A 20,639-nucleotide genomic window follows, 5' to 3' on the forward strand; every position below is an offset into this window, starting at 1 on the left:
AAAAAACTCCTAGAAGAAAACATGCAGAACACTCTTTGACATAAATCATAGCAGGATTCTTTTGAGTCTGTCTCCTGAGGCCAAAGAAACAGAAGCAAAAATAAGCTATTCCTACCTAATTAAATGTGAAAGGTTTTTCACAGCAAAGAAAACCGTTGACAGCCTACCAAGTGAGATAAATACTTCCAAATGATATGGCCAATAAGGGGTTGATATCCAAAATGTATAATCATTTCATACAACTCAATACCAAAAAAACAAACAACCCAATTAAAAAATGGGCACAAGACCTGCATACACATCTTTTCCAAAGAAGACATATGAATGGCCAAAAGGCACATGAAAAGACACTCAGTATCACTAATCACCAGAGAAATGCAAATCAAAACCACAGTGAGACAGCACCTTGCATGAGTCAGAATGGCTATCATCAAAAAGTCTACAAACAACAAATGTTGGTGAGGGTGTGGGTAAATGGGAACTCTAACACACTTAGAAGGCAAGTGGGAGCACACCCTAGGAGGACAGTATGTTGGTTTCTCAGAAAAACTAAAAATAGAACTGCCATGTAATTCAATAACTCTACTTGATATATATCCAAAGGGAAAAAACAAAAAACAAATCACTAATTCAAAAAGATACCTTCACGCAGTGTTCACAGCAGTACTATTTACAACAACCAAGATACAGAAGCAGGGACTTCCCCGGTGGTGCAATGTTAAGACTCTGAGCTTCCAATGAAGGGGCCCTGGGCTCAATCCCTGGCCAGGGAACAAGATCCTGAATGCCATAATAAATAAAAAATAAAATAACTATACTATTTTTTTAAAGATATAGAAGCAAACTAGGTTTGTATCAACAGATAAATGGATAAAGAATATGTGTATGCATGTATATCCATATATACCATGAGGGATCACTCAGACCTAAAAAAGAATTCTGTCATTTGCAAAAACATGAACAGACCTAGAGAATGTGATGCTTAGTGAAATAAGTCCCAAAGAGAAAGACAACTATTTTATGTTATCACTTATATGGGATTTGAAACAAACCAAACAAAATCTAAAGTCATAGAAAAAGGATCTGATTTGATCAGGGGCAATTCAGATGGTCAAAGACGCAAACCTCCAGTTGTAAGATACAGAAGTACTGGGGATGTACACCACGTGATGACTACAGTTAGCACTGTGTCACTGAGAGTTAAGAGGGAAGATCCTAAGAGTTCTCATCATGAGGAAAAAACATTGGCTCTTTCTTTGTTTTTCTTCCTTCCTTCCTCTTTCTTTCTTATCTATATTAGACGACGAATGTGACCGCGGTAAACTTACTGTGGTAATCACTATACCATATGTGTAACTCAAGGCATCGTGCTGTACACCTTAACCTTACACAGTGTGCGTTGTGCCCGGCTGTGTCTGACTCTTTGTGATCCCCTGGACTACTGCCTGCCAGCCTCCTCTGGTCGTGGAATTTTCCAGGCAAGAATACTGGAGTGGGTTGCCATTTCCTACTGCAGGCCAGCTCTTGTGTTTCCTGCATTGGCAGGCAATTTCTTTACCACTGTGCCACCTGGAGCCCAACCTTATACAGTACTGTGTGTCAATTATATCTTAAAGCTGGGGGGAAAAGGGGAATAAACTCTTAGTGCTGAAAAGGAAAATGTTCTGTTAATAAACCAGACCTTGATGCTTTTCTAGACTATATATGTAAGGTTAAATGCTAAATGTTAAATCAAGAAAGCATCAATCTAGTTTACATAAGAATCCAGAGAAGAAAAAGATTGAAGAGACAGGATAGTCATAGGTATTAAGACTTTGGTGAAAATGCAACTTAAAGAGCACAAATAAACTCATCAATTCTAAAACATAAGCACTCTGCTGTAACACCAGGTATTGTTGTTTAGTCACTAAGTTGTGTCCAACTCTTTTGATCCCATGGACTGTAGCCTGCCAGGCTCCTCTGTCCATGGGATTTCCCAGGCACGAATACTGGAGTGGCTTGCCATTCCCTTCTGCAGGGACAGAACCCTTGTCTCTTGCATCTCCTGTATTGGCAGGTGGTTCCTTTACCAATGAGTCACTAGGGAAGCCCAGTATTAAGTAGGCTTTGCTTAAAAATGTCCCTTCAGGCAAAATCAAGCACCCAAAATAATTAGGCTGATGGAGAAAATACTGTAGAGGTAAACCATTCAAAAACCTATGCAACTTTGTAACCACAGTCCTAACAAAAATAATCACAATCTTAATGAATTTTAGCTTAGATAAATCTCTCTAGCATTTTCACCCAGCATCACAGTCAATTGGTACTTTAAGTTTTAAGGCTGGGGCTCACCTCCCTCCTTTGAAGAAGTAGTTCCTTGAGGGCACCAACTGTCAATAGAAAGCTGTTTCATCAAAAATTTAAATTTAAAATCTGATATTTAAAAATGTCTCTGCAGCTTCTTCATCTGCAGTTGCAGCTTCACTGGATACATTAACACTCTAGAATGTGTACTGATCCTTGATAGCATTAAAATACTCAAAACTGATTCCAAAGAAAAGTATTTCAATAGGATTTTTAGCTGGCCTTTTTCCTTAAGACTAAGGTTTTCTCATTAACATTGAGAAGCTTCCACTGATTGTTTTAAAAGCTGCTAAATTGGTGTTAACCAGTGACTTTGGGGTCATATTTTCTCTATCAATCCTCTGTGAACTAGTTTGCAGCATAGAAACACATGTTCTATTGTAGCAGAATATTATATGCAAATTGAAGTCCTAACACTACTCTCCAAATTGTTATAATCTTTACTTTTACTCTACTTACGCAAAAAATACATATATAGATATTTACACATAAACACAGAAACATACTACAAGTTCCTTCAAAATGGATCAGAATATTATTATCTTATTTCCTCTTTGCATAAATTTTCAAATAATATTTTTGGACAATATTAAGAAAGAATATAAATACCTTACAAGTATTAACCTGTAATTCTAGGAAAACCTATACTGTACATTGGTGTTTAAAATCCTACATACATTAAAAACATAAGAGAAACACTTTATAAGAAAGTACTTTATTATGAAAATACAAATCACCACAGATTACATTTCTACTACTTTTGCAATCACATGTGATTTTCCTTTTCTGAATGTAGCACAGCAACAGATCTTGTAGAATCTTTAAAGGAAAAACTTCTGTTTTCACATTCTGATCCTCAGCTATTCTACTATCCTGCTGGTTCAAACAGAGAACAGTCAAGTTTCACATAAAGGCAAGTTTATAGATTTTCATAAACACATGTTACAGCTAGGTAGAAAAACGTATAGGAAGATATGAACACTCCCTGCTTCACATTTCCTTCTGCCAGCCAAGACCATGAATAGGGCCATGTCTGCCTTTACACACAGGGTCACTGACTAATATGAATAACAAAGGAGAAATTTTGTCAGTTGTTCATTCTCCCAAGAGAACAAAAGCAACATTGTAGAGAAGTTTTTGTTTCATAACAATTTTATTTTTTAATAGTTGGAAAATTGCTTTATAATTTGGATAGGTATTAAATCATGTATGAAATAATTATATCAACATTTTTCTATTGAAACACATTTAAGCTTAAGAAAAACTCCACAAATGGTTGGCACGTTTTCTGCATTCAGATTTGAACATTTCTTTAAGTGAAATGATTATGATTAATCATAAAATTAAATATAAAAACACAAAAATGGATATCAACTGAGGTATCAGTAGTCTTTACCAATAAAATTCAAGTCAAGAAATTAAGTAAAACAGAGAAGTACATGATCATATTGAATTTCATGTCTACTAATAGTAAAGAAGCATGAAAATATGTATTGTAAACTGGCCAACTGACTGTTTGGATAAATTTTCTGAGAAAACCTTTCCATTACCAAATAAAGGAAAAATGCTAATTTTTAAATAGTTTGACATGTCTCCTTTTGGAGAGCAAATATGACTTTCATGTAAATATTTATTGTATGAACTGGATTGGCACATCTAGTCTTATTTTGAAAATTATTTATAAATATGCACAGCCCAAAGGAAAAGTAGCAAGAATAAACTACATGAAACCTAAATAATTCTGCACAAAAAAGGGAACGTGTTAGTTCTTCAGTTGTGTCTGACTCTTGCGACTTCATGGAGTGTAGCCCTCCAGGCTCCTTTGTCCATGGAATTCTCTAGGCAAGATTACTGGAGGGGGTTGCCATTTCCTTCTCAACGGGATGTTCCCAACCCAGGGGTTGAACTGGGGTCTTATTTCTGGGAAAGACTGAGGGCAGGAGGAGAAGGGGACGACAGAGGACAAGATGGTTGGATGACATCACCGACTCAATGGACGTGAGTTTGAGCAAGCTCCGGGAGATGGTGAAGGACAGGGAAGCCTGGCGTGCTGCAGTCCACAGGGTCGCAGAGTCAGACATGATTTAGAGACTGAACAACTCCCTCACTGCAGGCAGATTCCTTACCATTTGAGCCACCAGGGAAGCCCAATCCTACATAACCAAAGACCAATAATGAATATATAAGACATCACTGCAGTTACAATTAACTTTTGTGTATTTTCTACTTTCATGTCATCTTTTTCTTTCAGAGTATGACCTTTCTATTGTAAGTATTAAATATGTGTTATATCTTTTAAAAATGCAAAACATAGACTATATTATTATTTTATACTCAAAATAATAAAACTTATAAGATCACATGAACTTATTAAACATGTAGTTATATTAAATTATTTTAAATTTTATTAATATCCAATAATATCCCATTGATAGACTGACAATTGTGTAATTCTTACATAATGTTGATTCTTCTCTTTCATTTTTTTTAACTCTTGGATTCTTCACAACTGTAGCCAAGACATCACTATTTTCCTGTGGTAGATTTCTATATAGGCTCAATGCAACAGCATTAAAGAAAATAGTAGCTACTTTGCAAGTAAAACCTGAATTTGAAAAAAAAAAATACAGTCATCAGATGCATCAATTTATGTAGAGCAAAATGTTTATGGAAAGAAAGATATTTACCAAAGAAAAGGTGAACATATTTCATCTCTAAAGTTACCAATTTTCCAATTGTAGAATGTAAGTAATGTCATAAACTTATATCAAGTTACTTAAAGGAAAATGTGTTTAAATGTTTGTAAAACTTTTTAGATTTCTTAAATGTATGACCCAAGAAAAATGCAAAGTATATTACTATTTCACAGAATGTATTAACTCTAAAACATAAAAATACATTTCTACTTTCAAAACTAATTATCAGTGGAAACTGGAAACTTTTAAAGTCACTTCATGCAACTTTACTCTTTTTTGAAATATATATAATTTTCTAAATGCCAACAGAAACATTTTAGAATAACTAATTGACTATGTTTAAGTTTTTAAATTCATTTTCATTTTTCAAGTTTCAGAAAAGTATAGGCATTATATCAAAGTACTTGAAATTTGGATGCAAATAACCCTGTTAAAGTAAAAAATATTTTATAGCAACAATATAAATTATAGTGGTTTCAAAGATAAAATAGGAAACATTAATGAGTCTATATCATTTGTAATGATACATTTCAAACATTTATTTATGATATACAGCCAAACAGGGCAAACAGCCCAAATATCCATTAATAAGAGCATGAATAAACTATAGCATATTCAAAAATGAAATGGTATTCAGAAATTTTTAAAAAGCACAAACTCCTGCATAGAGTAACATGGATGAATCTCCCCAAAGTGTAACATTAAGCAAGACAGGTGAAATCTGCCCCGCCCCCAGCATATATTCTATTCCATTTTCATAATTTCTAGAACCGGCTAAACCAAGGTTTTGTAATAGAAATATGAAAATGGCTTATCTGTGCAGAAGGAAAACTGACTCGAAAAGGGCATGGGATGAATTTCTACAGTTGTTTTGGATGCGGCTTGCACAGGTGCACCCAATTATCAAAAGCCTGACATGGAACACCCACGACATCACCATATGAACTACTGTGTTAATTGTAGTGAACTCAATCTTATTTTTTTAAAAAACAGTACCACTTGATACATTTTTCACAAACTAAATAGCGTGACCAGCATTTGGATGAAGAAAATTAAACATTGCCAACACACCAGAAACCCTTCTCATATTTCCTCAAAGTCACTGATAACAAAAGTTTAATCTTATTTGCTTTGGAAGAATATTTATAGCAGGTTAAAATTCTGTAAGTGGAGTCATACAATACATATTCATTTGCATCTAGTTTCTTTCCTGCAACATTATGTGATTCATATTTTATGAAGTTGTGTGCTTTTAAATTTCACTGTTTCATAATATTCCATTGTTGATGTTATCACAATTTATCCATTCCATTGTTTTATGAATATGTATATATATTTAGCTTCCAGCCTCTAAGCCTCACATTTTAGATTAACTCAGTTCAGTTCAGTTCAGTCGCTCAGTCGTGTCCGACTCTTTGCAACCCCATGAATCGCAGCATGCCAGGCCTCCCTGTCCATTACCAAATCCCGGAGTTCACTCAGACTCACGTCCATCGAGTCAGTGATGCCATCCAGCCATCTCATCCTCTGTCGTCCCCTTCTCCTCCTGCCCCCAATCCCTCCCAGCATCAGGGTCTTTTCCAATGAGTCAACTCTTTGCATGAGGTGGCCAAAGTACTAGAGTTTCAGCTTTAGCATCATTCCTTCCAAAGAAATCCCTGGCACTCTCAGCCACCGCCCCTGACCTCAGACGTGGAGTAGCTCCTCTCTGCGACTTAGATTAACTACTTAATAATATTATAAATGTGAATGCACAGCCTCATAACTGGGAATCTAAATGACATGGATTTACTTATTATTTATGTAACCATACAAAATTTTATATGCAGCAGGAGCTTTTATACTGTAAAATCTGACTTCACAAACTAGCTTACATATAAAACATAGTTACTCTTTACTCATCTGTCCTAACCTAGAAAGTGTTGCACCGATGCTTTTTAAGATGTTCTTAAAACAGATGAGTTCTCAACACAAGCTTAACAAATCTGAAGCACCACCCTAGAAATACAAACCCATGAATATAAAAATTGTTTTACCAGAAACAGGTTATGAGCACCTCTTACCAAAGTAGTACTACAGGGAGTTACAATGTTGACCCAAAGAAGACACTGGTTTCTCACTAAGCTCTTTATTAATGGGTCTCAAATTCTATGACAGATTTTTGGTCAAGTTGTTTTCATTAAAAAGTACTGATTTTAAGAACTAATAACTTAAACTGCCACACACAAAACATATGGTCCACAGAACATTCTCCTTTCCTTCTGAAGGTTTTACGATGCATTGTTATCATTAACCAGTCTTTTGCTATTAAACATAAATGGCCAATTGAGACAAACAGTTCTGAGACCGTTCTTCCACCACTATTAAGACTTGGGGTGGCAGGTATTGGGGATAATATTCATTTAGCCTTCTGAGCTTTCTGGGCAGACTTGGTGACCTCGCCAGCTCCAGCTGCCTTCTTGCCCACTGCTTTGATGACACCCACAGCGACCGTCTGTCTCATGTCACGCACAGCAAAATGGCCCAGGGGAGGAGAGTCAGAGAAGCTCTCGACACACATGGGCTTGCCGGGAACCATATCAACGATGGCAGCATCGCCGGATTTCAAGGATTTAGGGCCATCTTCCAGCTTTTTCCAGAACAACAATCAATCTTCCCCTTCAGCTCAGCAAACTTGCAAGCAATGTGAGCTCTGTGACAGTCCAGCACAGGTGCATATCTTGCACTGATCTGGCCTGGATGGTTCAAAATAATCAGCTGGGCTGTGAAGCCAGAGGCTTCCATTGGTGGGTCATTTTTGCTGTCACCAGCCATGTTGCCATGACGAACATCTTTGACAGACACGTTCTTGGCATGGAAGCCCACATTGTCCCCAGGAATGGCTTCACTCAGTGCTTCATGGTGCATTTCTGCAGACTTCATCTCAGTCATTACAGTGACTGGAGCAAAGGTGACCCCCATGCCAGGTTTGAGAACATCAGTCTCCACATGACCCACAGGGACAGTACAAATACCACCAACTTCATAGACATCCTGGAGGGGCAAACGCAAGTGTCTGTCTGTTGGGTGAGTTGGTGGCAGGATGCACTCCAGAGCTTCAAGCAGGGTGGTTCCACGGGCATTGCCATCCTTACGGGTGACTTTCCATCCCTTGAACCATGATTGCTGTTAGCACTTGGCTCTGGCATGTTGTCACCATTCCAGCCAGAAACTGGCACAAAAGCTACTGTGTCGGGGCTGTAGCTAATTTTCTTAATGTAGGCGCTGACTTCCTTAACAATTTCCTCGTATCTCTTCTGGCTGTAGGGTGGCTCCACGGAACCCATTTTAACTCCAACAATTAGTTGTTTCACACCCAGAGTGCAGGCCAGAAGGGCATGCTCATGCCCGCTCTTGGAGATGCCAGCCTCAAATTCCCCAGCACCAGCAGCAACAGTCAGGACAGCACAGTCAGCCTGGGAGGTGCCTGTAATCACGTTTTTGATGAAGTCTCTGTGTCTAGGGGCATCAATGATGGTAACACAGAACTTGCTGGTCCCAGATTTCCACAGGGAGATAGCAGTGGTGATACCATGCACGTTCAGCTTTCAGTTTGTCCAAGACCCAGGCATACTTGAAGGAGCCCTTCCACCTCGGCAGCCTCCTTCTCAAACTTTTCCACTGTTCTCTTGTTAATCCCACCACATTTGTAGACCAGATGGCCAGTCGTGGTAGACCTCCCTGAATCTACGTGTCCAATGAAGACACAACAATGTCGATGTGGGTCTTTTCCTTTTCCATTTTTGGTTAGGTTTAATGGTGGTTTTCAAGACACTTGTGTCCTGGAGGCAAACCCGTTGTTAAAGTGTTTTATGACTCTTTGATTATCCACTTTTCTAAAGAGTTCTTTCCAACATTTTGTTCATTTTTCTATTAAGTTATATATCCTCTATTTATTGTTGTTCTGTGGGGTTTTTTTAAAAAGTATCTTGGACATTAGTTCTTTTTCACCTTTTTACTTTTTCCACTGTCTTCTAACATTGTGGTTATCTTTTCTGTCTCTCAGCTGTTTCTTTGGATGATCAAATTTTATTAATTTTATAGCTTGTGCTTTTTGTATCCTTCTTTATGCAGTCTTTTCCTACTTCAAGGTTGTGAATATATTCTACTGTTAATCTCTCACATTTGCTTCAGTGCATCTAGAAATGATTTTTGTGTATAACGTAAGGGAGGGATCAAGATACATTTTTCCAGATATGGAGATATAAAGTAATCTATTACCCTTTAGTTAAAAGACCACCTTTTTATCCGCCTAGTGTCTCCTTTGTCATTATCAGATGAGTGTGCAAGTGTGGGTTTACTTCTGGGTTCTCTACTCTGTTCTATTGGTTAATGTGCCGACACTCGCACTAATACCCTTTTGTATTGATTATTACAAGTTGATAGTAGGTTTTGATATCTGGTGGCATATACCTTTCAATTTTGTTTCTTCTTTAAGATTCTCTGGATAGATCTTAGCGCTTTGGCTTCCCATATGAATTTCAATTCCCTTGTCAATTAAAAAATTTCCTTCTGGGATTCTGTGACCACACCAAGGCTATACATTAATTTAGGAGAGGCGGTATTTTTAAATCTTCTTATCTGTAATCGTGATACATTTTTTTCATTTATTTAGATTATGATTTCCCTCAAATAAATTTTATATTTATCCGTGTAGAGGTTTTATACAACTTGCAACAAATTTTTTCTTGGTACTTGATTTTTAAATGTTATTGCATTTTTTAGATTATTTCTGTATTTGGTTGTGCACATGATTTCTGTGTATTGATTGTATACTAAGCAACTTTACTAAATTCATGTATTAATTCTAATATGCTGTGTTTCTTAATTTGAGTGCTAATGATACATATGCTCACTTTATAAAAATGTGTTCAGCTATACATTTATAATATGTGCTCTTTCTTTATATTTTCTATAAAAATTTTACCAAAAAACTCAAACTTGATGAAGTTGGTTGATGAATTTCCTTGCTACCAAAGAGAACCGACAGATTGATAAAATACATTTTCCCTAACTTTTTTGAGTGATAAAACTTTTGAGGATTTGGTGAATGCCACAGTCTTCCTCTATAGCAGATTCACGACTGTACAAACAGAATTTTAGGATTTCAAAATTACACAAAGTTTAACGTGGGCTCCCAGCATTCCTGGATCCCTCTTGAATAAGTTTTGCCCTAGAACAGTGGTGTGCACAGAACTTTCTGTGACGATGGCAGTGTTCTACATCCGCACTCTCCTACAGGGGCACTGGATGTTTAATTGCATTAAATTAACAGAAAACAACTTTATACGTGATGCAGCATTTCAAATACTTACATAAATTCCATAGTAATTTAGTTTCTAAAATATTTTGTATATAATATTTTGTATAAGGTTTCTTTAATAATTAAAGTATCCACTTGTTCTTAGTTTATTATGACTATGCCTTACTCCAAACAGCCATAAGTTTTAAAAAACAATTTTACTTCTTGACATACTTCAATAGATATCACTTACATACTGCTACCAATAGGTAGGCCATTTTTGTCTTGTAATAGATCCAACAATTTCCAGTGCTTCCACAGCGCTCAGTATCCCGAAAGATGCAAGAAGTTTCTCTTATTATTTTAAAAATTACTGGTCCAGGTAGAGTCCCTATCAAAAATGCAATGATGATAAATTCTCCATGAAAACACTGTAGGCTGGAATCAGAATGATTTTTATCCCAAACTTAAACTTATATACTTAGCCATCATCACTCTAAACATACCATTTTAAATTATCTAAGAATTTATTTTTTAATAGGATTGTTAAAAAATGGAAACACAATTGTGTGTTTTTGAAAATCCTTATTCTTGTAGATATTAAAAAAAAAAAAAAACTAGCAGATTCTCATCTTCTTAGAATGGTATGCATGCTCTTCTTTAGTTCAGTGGTCCTCAACCTTTTTGGCATCAGGGACCAGTTTCAGGGAAGACAGTCCTCCCACAGATGGCGGCAGGGGATGGGCCTATGACTCAAGTATGTGACATTTACTGCACCACCACTGATCTCACAGGAGGCAGAGCTTAGGTGGTCATGTGAGCAATGGGCTATGACTGCAAATACAAAAGAAACTTCACTTGCTCACATGCCGCTCATCTCCTGCTGTGTGGCCCGGTTCCTAACAGGCCACCAAACAGTACTGGTTCATGCCCTAAGGGTTAAGAACCCCTGATCTAGTTGACATCTCAACATTTTTATTAATTTCTGAATTAAAAGTTTAAGAGGAAGTATTTAAAACAGAGATTCTAAATACTGATTTTGTGAATCCAATGTATCTCCCAAAAGATTTAAAATTCTGAAATTTTCAATGACTGAAAAATTAGTTTTAAAATGCAGTGTGTTGTCTGTTATGTGTCAAGATATTGAGAGAAATAACTGAAAAAGTAAATTCTTAGGTATGTTCATAGCAGCCCTAGCTTCAGAAGACCCCAAATCTAGAGGCATACTTGTGTGCTGCCTGAGGGAAATCTCTGTATACTCACAGAGAAAACATCTTCCCAGCAACAGTATCACTTTCAGATAAAAGTGAATGAAATCTTTAAAAAAATGAATAAGTAAGTAAATAAATACCACTCCAAAGACATTAGAGATAGGTTCTCAGAACTAATATATCTGGGTTCTCAGAACTAACATATCTAATGACTAACCTTCTTGCTTAAGAACTTGTGAGTTCTCATGTGTCATGACTTTGATGCCTATCAAAGAAAGCTACCCATCACCAGATTTCCCAATCCCAGGGAGTGCCGGTACTCTGTCTACAATTGCTCAAAGTGAAATGAGGCCTATTAACTCAATTTTTTTTTTCTATTTCCCTCCATGTTTTTTCCAATCCATGATAAATCTTTGTAACACTAACTCCAAGTATATCTTGGATAAGTTGATTTCTCTTTTTCATTACAACCCCCAGAATCAAATTTAATATAACTCAGACTAAGACTTCAGCAAACACATTTATCTTTTATAAATACTTCTCTCCAGCAGCAAAGTTATCTTTTAAATGTAAATCAGGTAATATCTATCATCTGCTTAAATTTTCTGAGACCTAGAGACAGTCATATCTAAAAGATCATCACCTTGTCCCACCCTCTATCATTCAAAAAGGTACCAGCCTCACTGGCTTCGTTTCTGAGGTAGGAAACTGTGCCCTTGCTCTTTCTTATGCTCCCTCTACCATTCAGAATCTATCTTTATCCATTGGATCATTGTCCACCATTAAAATATGATCTAATTTTTCTCAATCAAAATAGCTATTTTGAATTCTGAATACTGAGCTAAGAATTTCTTAGATTCCCCATTACAGCCACATTTAAATTTTTCTACATTCTTGATCCTAATTACTGTCTGTCTTTGTCTTCAACCCAGTCTAATCTTGTTTCCTTACCCCACCAATATTTTAAATCAACTTCTTGAATCAGAGCTCCTAATATAGTCTTCATGTGGACTTGAAAGCTAGTTTTTGCACTTTAAAAAAGCCTGAAGTACAGAGTGCATCACCATCACAAAAATCAATTTGTTCTTTGTATGTAAATATTTTAAAACATCAGATACAGTATCTTTGGTAATGAAAAAAATTTAAAGCACTAATCTAGGTTAATGATTTCTCAAACACGCAAGAATGTAAAATATAGTTTCTGTGGTTATATGTGCTTTGTTTCAGCTTACCAAACCATTTGTATAAGCTTGAAGAATATATTTCTGATCAAAAAGATTTTCTTCTAGTTGAGTAAAAAATTAATATACATTTTATATGACAAAATGGATTTACATTAAGTATTATCTTTTTATACTGTCTCCTAAATTCTGTAAAGCATCTCCCCATTCACTTGTTTTGTCAGTTTATCCTTATTATCATTATTATTTGTTTGAAATTCTATATATACATGTTGACACATATAAATCAAAAGAGAAACAATTCAATTCAATTCAATAATAGATTGCCAAAAATCCATACCACATATTCTCAAAATCACAAAGGTCATACCCATGGCCAGAGGACGCTGTTTGTCAGACACAATCCTGCAAGCAAATAGCAATGATATCATCAAAACAGCATTATAATTAGCTGTAGAGAATGCTTACTAGGTTCAGGGGTAATTTTTTTTTTCCCCTGTGCATCCATTAGACTAAGAATCTTTAGCCAGTTGACAGAATTCAGTCTGGTTGAATTAATTACAGCTCTTCCCATTTCCCCATATTTTGCCAACCAACTTTAAAACTTCTTACACTTCTCAAGGAGGAAGCATTTATGGCCCAAACTCTCTGCTCCAGTCTTTGCTGGAAAAAGTGTAGCACTACCTTTCCTACTCCTCATTTTTCATTCTTCGGGGCAGATGTCTCAGATGTCTTCCTTTTGGACCCATGAGATTCGTCCTCTACCTTTCTCTCCCTTGCTCTCCGCCTTGGGAATCTGACTTGAATGGACTTCATCAGCAGGTTCTCTTGCCTCTGGCTACTGATTGGGTTCTGCCAACGCTGTGCTCCAGAGTGAGAAAGGAAAGTGACGTCAAGGTCTTCAGCCCCAGGTTTCCTCCCTGAAGAGTTTCCCACGTTGACTGGGTCTCTAGGCAAAGCAGTCCCCGCTGCAGGTCTCTCCTCTTCCCACCCTTGTTCCCCTTGGGTGTGGGGTGGTAAGAGACCTGAAGCTGTATACTTGGGATGCCTTATACCCTGCCCACATTTTAAATAGCCACTTTATTCAACCTTACTTGTTCTAACTGGAGAGTGCCATCTCTTTTCTGTTGGAAATCTAAATTTTACCCTCACTATTCAAAAGTTGAAATAAATGAAAAAATAACTTTCTAAAAATATATATAAAGAATGAAGATCTCTGTACTTTGTATGGGTCAAACTAAGTATTTGTTTTAAAAAGAAATCATAATGCATAATGTCACATATTAGTAGTTAGGAAAATAAACTAAACTAAAATAAAAGTAATCAATCTTTGAACATTTTCAAAAGTAAAAAAATCAAAGCTACATTTAAATGGATATTTAAACAAATCCTATGCATATCCTTTATTTCATTGTTCTGGAACTTGAATAATAAACAAATATGACCAAGATTGTCACCTAGAAATGACTCAGTGTATTAAAATTCAGCATTTGGACAGTATTTTATGACTCTTTTGTAAAAAATAACTCCACCTGTATCAACCTGATAAAATTACATACTCTTCTCTCAAAAGTTTACTACTGGGAATATGAAACCAAATTTACCAATTTTTAAAGAATTTTAAAATGTTTTTAAATAAAAAATAATTCAACTGTTATTATGAGTAGATTCATTAAAGACATATAAAGGAAGTAAAGTGAATTTTTTTGGTATTTTATCTAAGGGGTAAGGCTGTGATAAGATGGTTTAAGAATTTCATGGAATAAACAAAACATGTATTAGTACTCTTTCAAAATGGAACAGGCAGTTTCCAATATCTCTGATAACTTCTAAATTTATATTTTCAGCCCATATTTTCTTAAGTTCTAGACTTCAGTTCCTATCTTACACAAAAGTTGCATCCCCCTCATGCCCCCTATCACAAGAATTAGAATCATCATCCATGCAGCTTTCAAGCCCAAAATCTAGAATGAGGCACGCTTAAAAAAGAGTATCCTTTCCCACTTTCATCAAATCAATAATAAAATACTGTGATTTTTAAAAATAACTTTTTCCCCATCTCTGATTTTCTTAATCTCTAATTCCACTAACCTACTCCAAGCATGTATTTTTTTTTTTGCATGAAGAAAATGAAACAGTTTCCTTACTTATCTCCCCCAAATCATTTTTAATTCTTTCAGCCCACTCTCTACATAGAGCCATAGTGATTTTTTTAAGGTAAAATTTTGATTATTTCATTGCCCCCCTGGGATCCTTCAATGGCTCATCAGTCTCACTGCACGCCACCTCACAACTTTTGCCTTTGGCATCCTCTTTGCTTACATTCTATCACACAACACTCTTACAAAGCTGTTTCTTGCACTCAGCTCAGAGTCTTGCATATATTGTTCCTACTGTGTGAAATTCTCATCCCTCACCTTGAGGACTTCGTTAAAATGTGATTTCTTTAAGGATACCCTCTCTGAATCTCCAGACTAATTAAGATTGTCCCATAATTTTCTCCTGGCATTCTTCTACATTTTCTTTGCAGTATATTTTAATGTTATAATTAAACACTTACAAGTGAAACTACTTTTTTTTTTTTCCCCCGGCCTTACAACCCTCCAAAGTCCATCAGAGAAGCAGGGACCTGGTCATTTCTATTCCTCTTTCAATTCACCCTTTTCCCTGAAAGTGCTCATCCACCTTCTAGCTTAAATCCATGGTACCTATCACAAGTGAGAAGAATACCTAGACATGCTAAAATAATGAGGAATGGAAGGGAAAGACATGAAGAACTCATTTTTCTTCATGAGCGCCTTGATGGAGAGAGAACTGAAAAATCATACTTCTCTGTTTAGACTTAAGCCTCACAGCTTCAGACAGGTCAAATTAGTCCAGAGGAAAAGGAACATTGTCTTTCTTTGTTATTGTTTTGTCGCCAAGTTATGTCTGACACTTTTGCAACCCCTTGAACTGTAGCACACCAGGCTCCCCTTTCCACAGGATTCTCCAGGCAAGAATACTGGAGTGGGTTGCCATTTCCTTCTCCAAGGGATCTTCCTGACCTAGAGATCAAACCTGCATCTCCTGCATTAGCAGGCACATTCTTTACTGCTGAGCCACCAGGGAAATACTACCCCTCATCAAGAACTGTAGGGTCGGTTTTAGATCCCTATTACATCTCTAAAGGCCCTGCTCTCTCTGGAATTGTAATCCCTCTAGTCCTCTGCCACCTTGTGCTTTAATATATTATCTCAGCTTTTCCAGTGATCTTCTGAAAGAGCACTGGCCTGCTGCAAAGTATTTCATCCTACATCACTTCCATGACATGAATTATCACTTGATAATGATGTCACAATTTAGGTATTTGACTGTATTATTATATTTTTAAAAAATAAATTTTGTTGAATTTGTATTATGATTATATGCTTTGGAAAGCTATAAAAAAGCACATACTAGAGAGACATACTTGTTTATACCCCGGCTCTCATCTACTTCCTTTATGCACTTAATTAGAATTTTACTTTTGTTGTATTAAATTCCTACATGGGTTGAGATCTATTTCTAAGCTTAATGTCATTCTATTCATAAATCAACACTATACTGCTTCAGTGTTGAGGCTTTATGGTGCATTTTAGCTTATGAGGATAAGCCTCTGTTATTCGTGCCTCTTTGTTTCAGATTCCCAAATCACTCTTGCTTATTATTTTTCCAAAAAAACTTTAAAATCAGGTTTTACACTTCAATAATTCTATTGGTATTTTCATTATCACACTAAAATTACACATTAACTTAAGGAGAATTGATATATTGGTGGTGCTAGGTCTTCCTATTCAATAATAGGGGATATAACCTTTCAAATTGTTCAAGTCAGTTTTTGTGACATTCAAGTGTGTTTTGCTTTATTTTGAAATTATTATTTATCTTGAAACTCACAGGTGGTTGTAAAAATATTAATAGTACAAAACATCCTGTGTACCCTCACCCAGCATCAGTAAATGGTGAAATCTTATATAACTGTAACTATAATATTAAAACTAGGAAACTGACATTGGCTCATTGCTGTTAACAAAACAATAGACCTTAATTTATTTTCATTTTTCAGTTTATAAATGTTAAATTTTTAAACTGAATTCGTGTGTTTGTGTGTGTGTGTAGTTCAATGTATCTGTTATTTTTTTATATTCTGTTACCTTACTAAACACTTAGCTAAAATGTACTGGCTATTATTTCTAATACAGTGTAAAAAAGAACTGGTAATATTGCTTTTAGAAGTTCTATTGTGGTGGGGTAGATAAGTACTGGAGTTCAAATCTCATCAAAAGTGAAGGATCTTATATTTAACATACCTTTCTTTCAATTAAATCCTCCTGAAAGACTATACCCTAGTATCAATCTTAGAATTGATAAGGTCTTTAAAAAACTTACATGGACAAGGAAATGGCAACACACTCCAGTATTCTTGCCTGGAGAATCCCATGGACAGAGGAGCCCCGTGGGCTACAGTCCATGGGGTCACAAAGAGTCATACATGACTGAGCGACTGATACTACTACTTAAAAGACTTAAACCTATCGTCAAATCAGCTAAGTTTTTGCTTGGTTTACAGGGAACTGTTCCTAATCTACCTTTATTAATAAAGCTATTATAAGATATTTTTGGAGTTATTAACATTCAGAGTCTCTATTATTTTTTGGTGCACAAAATCTCACATACGATTAAAAATAAATACAGGTGTTTTAAGAGACAGAGTCAAGAGAAAAGTTGAAATTTAATAATCCTACAGAATATTCAGATACTAGATACCTGATAGATATTTTAAATTTATGGGACTAATAAGTCCAAGGAAACAAATGACAAGGTAGGGAATATTATCAGAGAACTAGTCTATTAAAAAGAAATAATTCTATAACATAAAAGTACACTAATTATAGTGAACTCATGCATGAATTTAAAAGCTAATAAGATACAGAGACAGCTAGAATTAGTAACCTAGGGTACATAACTGAAAAAGCAGGTGGAAATATGATTAATACATTGGAGATCAGTCAAAAAACTTAGGCTGAAGCGCAGAGCATAAAAACAAATGAAACTGAAAGTAACAGTGAGAAGATACACGGATATAGTGAAAGGTTTACAATTTGTGTAACTGATATCCAAAAGGTAAGCAGACTAAGAATGGAACAGAAGCAGTATGTGAATAGATAATAGTTAAGTATTTTCCAAAACCAGTGAAAGATACTGTGGTAGATAATTACCTGAGATGGCTATCATTGATTCTTTTTTCCCCTAAGACATGCACATTACTCCTGATCTCAGGAAGTGGAATCTAATCACCCTCCTTTTGAAACATGACTTTTTGGACAAACAGAATGCAGAAGAACAGCATTCTTGGACTTTCAACCTGGATCAAATGAAGCCTTGCAGTTTATACTTGTAGCTTATGCCTGTGTCTCTTAGAACACTAAAACTTGGGATGTTCCCTTTTGGAATTCTTGCACTTTGTTAGCAGACATTTAAGTTACATAGCAAAGCCACGTGGCAACAGCCCCACCTAGGCTCCTAGCAAAATTCAGCCTAAATTATCAGCCATCTGGGAAATCTAGCCCAGTCATGCTATCAGACAACTCAAATGTTATGTGTCATCTGACCACAAGCTCAAGAGAAACCTCAAGCAAGAACTATTCTGTTGAGTCCAGTCAACTCACAGAACCATGAAATATGAGGAAAAATGTTGTTAAGTGATCAAATTTGGGATGGTTTGTTACTGCTCTGGACTGACTTCCCTTCAAAATTTATATGCTGAAATTCTACCTCCAGTACTTTAGCTGCTGCTGCTGCTGCTGCTGCTAAGTCGCTTCAGTCGTGTCCGACTCTGTGCGACCCCATAGATGGCAGCCCACCGGGCTTCCGCATCCCTGGGATTCTCCAGGCAAGAACACTGGAGGGGGTTGCCATTTCCTTCTCCAATGCATGAAAGTGAAAAGTGAAAGTGAAGTCGCTCAGTCATGTCCGATTCGTAGCAACCCCATGGACTGCAGCCCACCAGGCTCCTCCGTCCATGGGATTTTCCAGGCAAGAGTACTGGAGTGGGGTGCCATTGCCCTTTCCGCCAGTACTTTAGAATGTCGTCAAATTAGAGACAGGGTTTTACAGAGATAATTAAGTTAAAATTAGGTCAGTTGGATAGGCCCTAATCCAATAGAACTGACATTCTTATAAGAAGAGAGAGTCTGGACACAGACATTCACAGAGTGAAGATAATATGAAGACTCAGGGAAAGACAGCATTGAAAGGCATACTTGAAAGTATGAGAAAAAATATATATATCAAGATTTCTGGGATGCAGCTAAATTTATACTTGGGTAGAAAAGGCATATATACCAATACACAGAAGACATAGGTGAATAAAATAAAAATACTAAAAATGCAGAAGCAAAATGATAGAAATTATAAAGATAAAAGAAGAATGATTTATTAGCCACATACATACACATTCAAATTTTAATTTAAAATATTCTCACAAATTCTAGGCCCAGGCATATCACAAAAAATTTCTTCTAAAGATTTAATTAAAATACATAATAATAAAACCAGATTAATAATGATGCCCAAAGCTAACAAGCACATTGATAAGAAGGAAAATTCTAAGGCAAACTTCAAAAAAAAAGGCAACCTTATTCTTGAAAATGGGGCTTCCCAGGTGGTACAGTGGTAAAGAATCTGCCTGACTGAAGGAAACATAAAAGACGTGGGTTCAATCCCTAGGTCAGGAAAATCCCCTGGAGGAGGAAACGGCAACCCACTCCAGTATTCTTGGGGCTACCCTTGTGGCTCAGCTGGTAAAGTATCCACTTGCAATGCAGGAGACCTGGGTTGATCCCTTGGTTGGGAAGATCCCCTGGAGAAGGGAAAGGCTACCCACTCCGGTATTCTGGCCTGGAGAATTCCATGGACTGTATAGTCCACGGGGTCACAAAAAGTCAGACAGGACTGAACGACTTTCACTTTCCAAGGACACTACAAAAAAACCTGCAACCTGTCACAGTAATGAACTTTTATCTCCCTCTAGTGATAGCCTTTAGCAATCAATCATGTAAAGATAAAAATAGCTTCAGCTTGCCAGCAGGGAGCATAATTCTTCTGAAGCAACTTTGCAGCCTTGTGGGTTTTGCCTTTACAAACACCTGCATTTTATCTCTTTCTTGGAACACATTTCAACTCTTGCTCAAACCAATGTCTTCAGAACTGGAATTCTCAGACCACAAATAAAGCCTTTATTTCTTCCCAGTTCTACTGTGGTGAATTTTTTTCTACATTGTATACAAAATTGGAAGTAATCTACCAACTAACTATTAGAAATTAACATGAAGGCAGTCACAGGATATAAGATAAAAGCACAAGAATAAATTGTATGTCCTTCAAATCAGTAATAAACAAGTATATTATATTATACTGCTGCTGCTAAGTCGATTCAGTCATGTCCGACTCTGTGCGAGCCCATAGACGGCAGCCCACCACGCTCCACCGTCCCTGGAATTCTCCAGGCAAGAATACTGGAGTGGGTTGCCATTTCCTTCTCCAATGCATGAAAGTGAAAAGTGAAAGTGAAGTCGCTCAGTCGTGTCGGACTCTTAGCGACTGCATGAAAAACAGTTAGCTAGGAATGCACCAAAGAATTGATGCTTTTGAACTGTGGTGTTGGAGAAGACTCTTGAGAGTCCCTTGGACTGCAAGGAGGTCCAACCAGTCCATTCTGAAGGAGATCAGCCCTGGGATTTCTTTGGAAGGAATGATGCTAAAGCTGAAACTCCAGTACTTTGGCCACCTCATGCGAAGAGTTGACTCATTGGAAAAGACTCTGATGCTGGGAGGGATTGGGGGCAGAAGGAGATGGGGACGACAGAGGGTGAGATGGCTGGATGGCATCACCAAATTGATGAAC

General features: G+C 36.6%; 1 protein-coding gene and 1 pseudogene across 1 annotated transcript in view; both read right to left on the reverse strand.

Moving 5' to 3' along the window:
• Window positions 1–2,307: 2,307 nt before the first annotated feature.
• The window catches only part of SLCO6A1 (solute carrier organic anion transporter family, member 6A1), a 114,539-nt gene continuing 96,207 nt past the window's right edge, over window positions 2,308–20,639 (reverse strand). The window contains exons 12-15 of the mRNA XM_010832005.1: window positions 13,053–13,117; window positions 10,574–10,711; window positions 4,802–4,948; window positions 2,308–2,369 (exon numbers count right to left, since the gene is read on the reverse strand). Of these exons, the coding sequence (XP_010830307.1) occupies window positions 2,308–2,369; window positions 4,802–4,948; window positions 10,574–10,711; window positions 13,053–13,117 (412 nt within the window). The remainder of the gene's footprint in view (window positions 2,370–4,801; window positions 4,949–10,573; window positions 10,712–13,052; window positions 13,118–20,639) is intronic.
• On the reverse strand, window positions 7,152–8,819 carry LOC104982550 (annotated as a pseudogene).

The sequence above is a fragment of the Bison bison genome, unplaced genomic scaffold (genome assembly GCF_000754665.1).
Source record: "Bison bison bison isolate TAMUID 2011002044 unplaced genomic scaffold, Bison_UMD1.0 scf7180017864533, whole genome shotgun sequence".
Classification (NCBI taxonomy): Eukaryota; Metazoa; Chordata; class Mammalia; order Artiodactyla; family Bovidae; genus Bison; species Bison bison.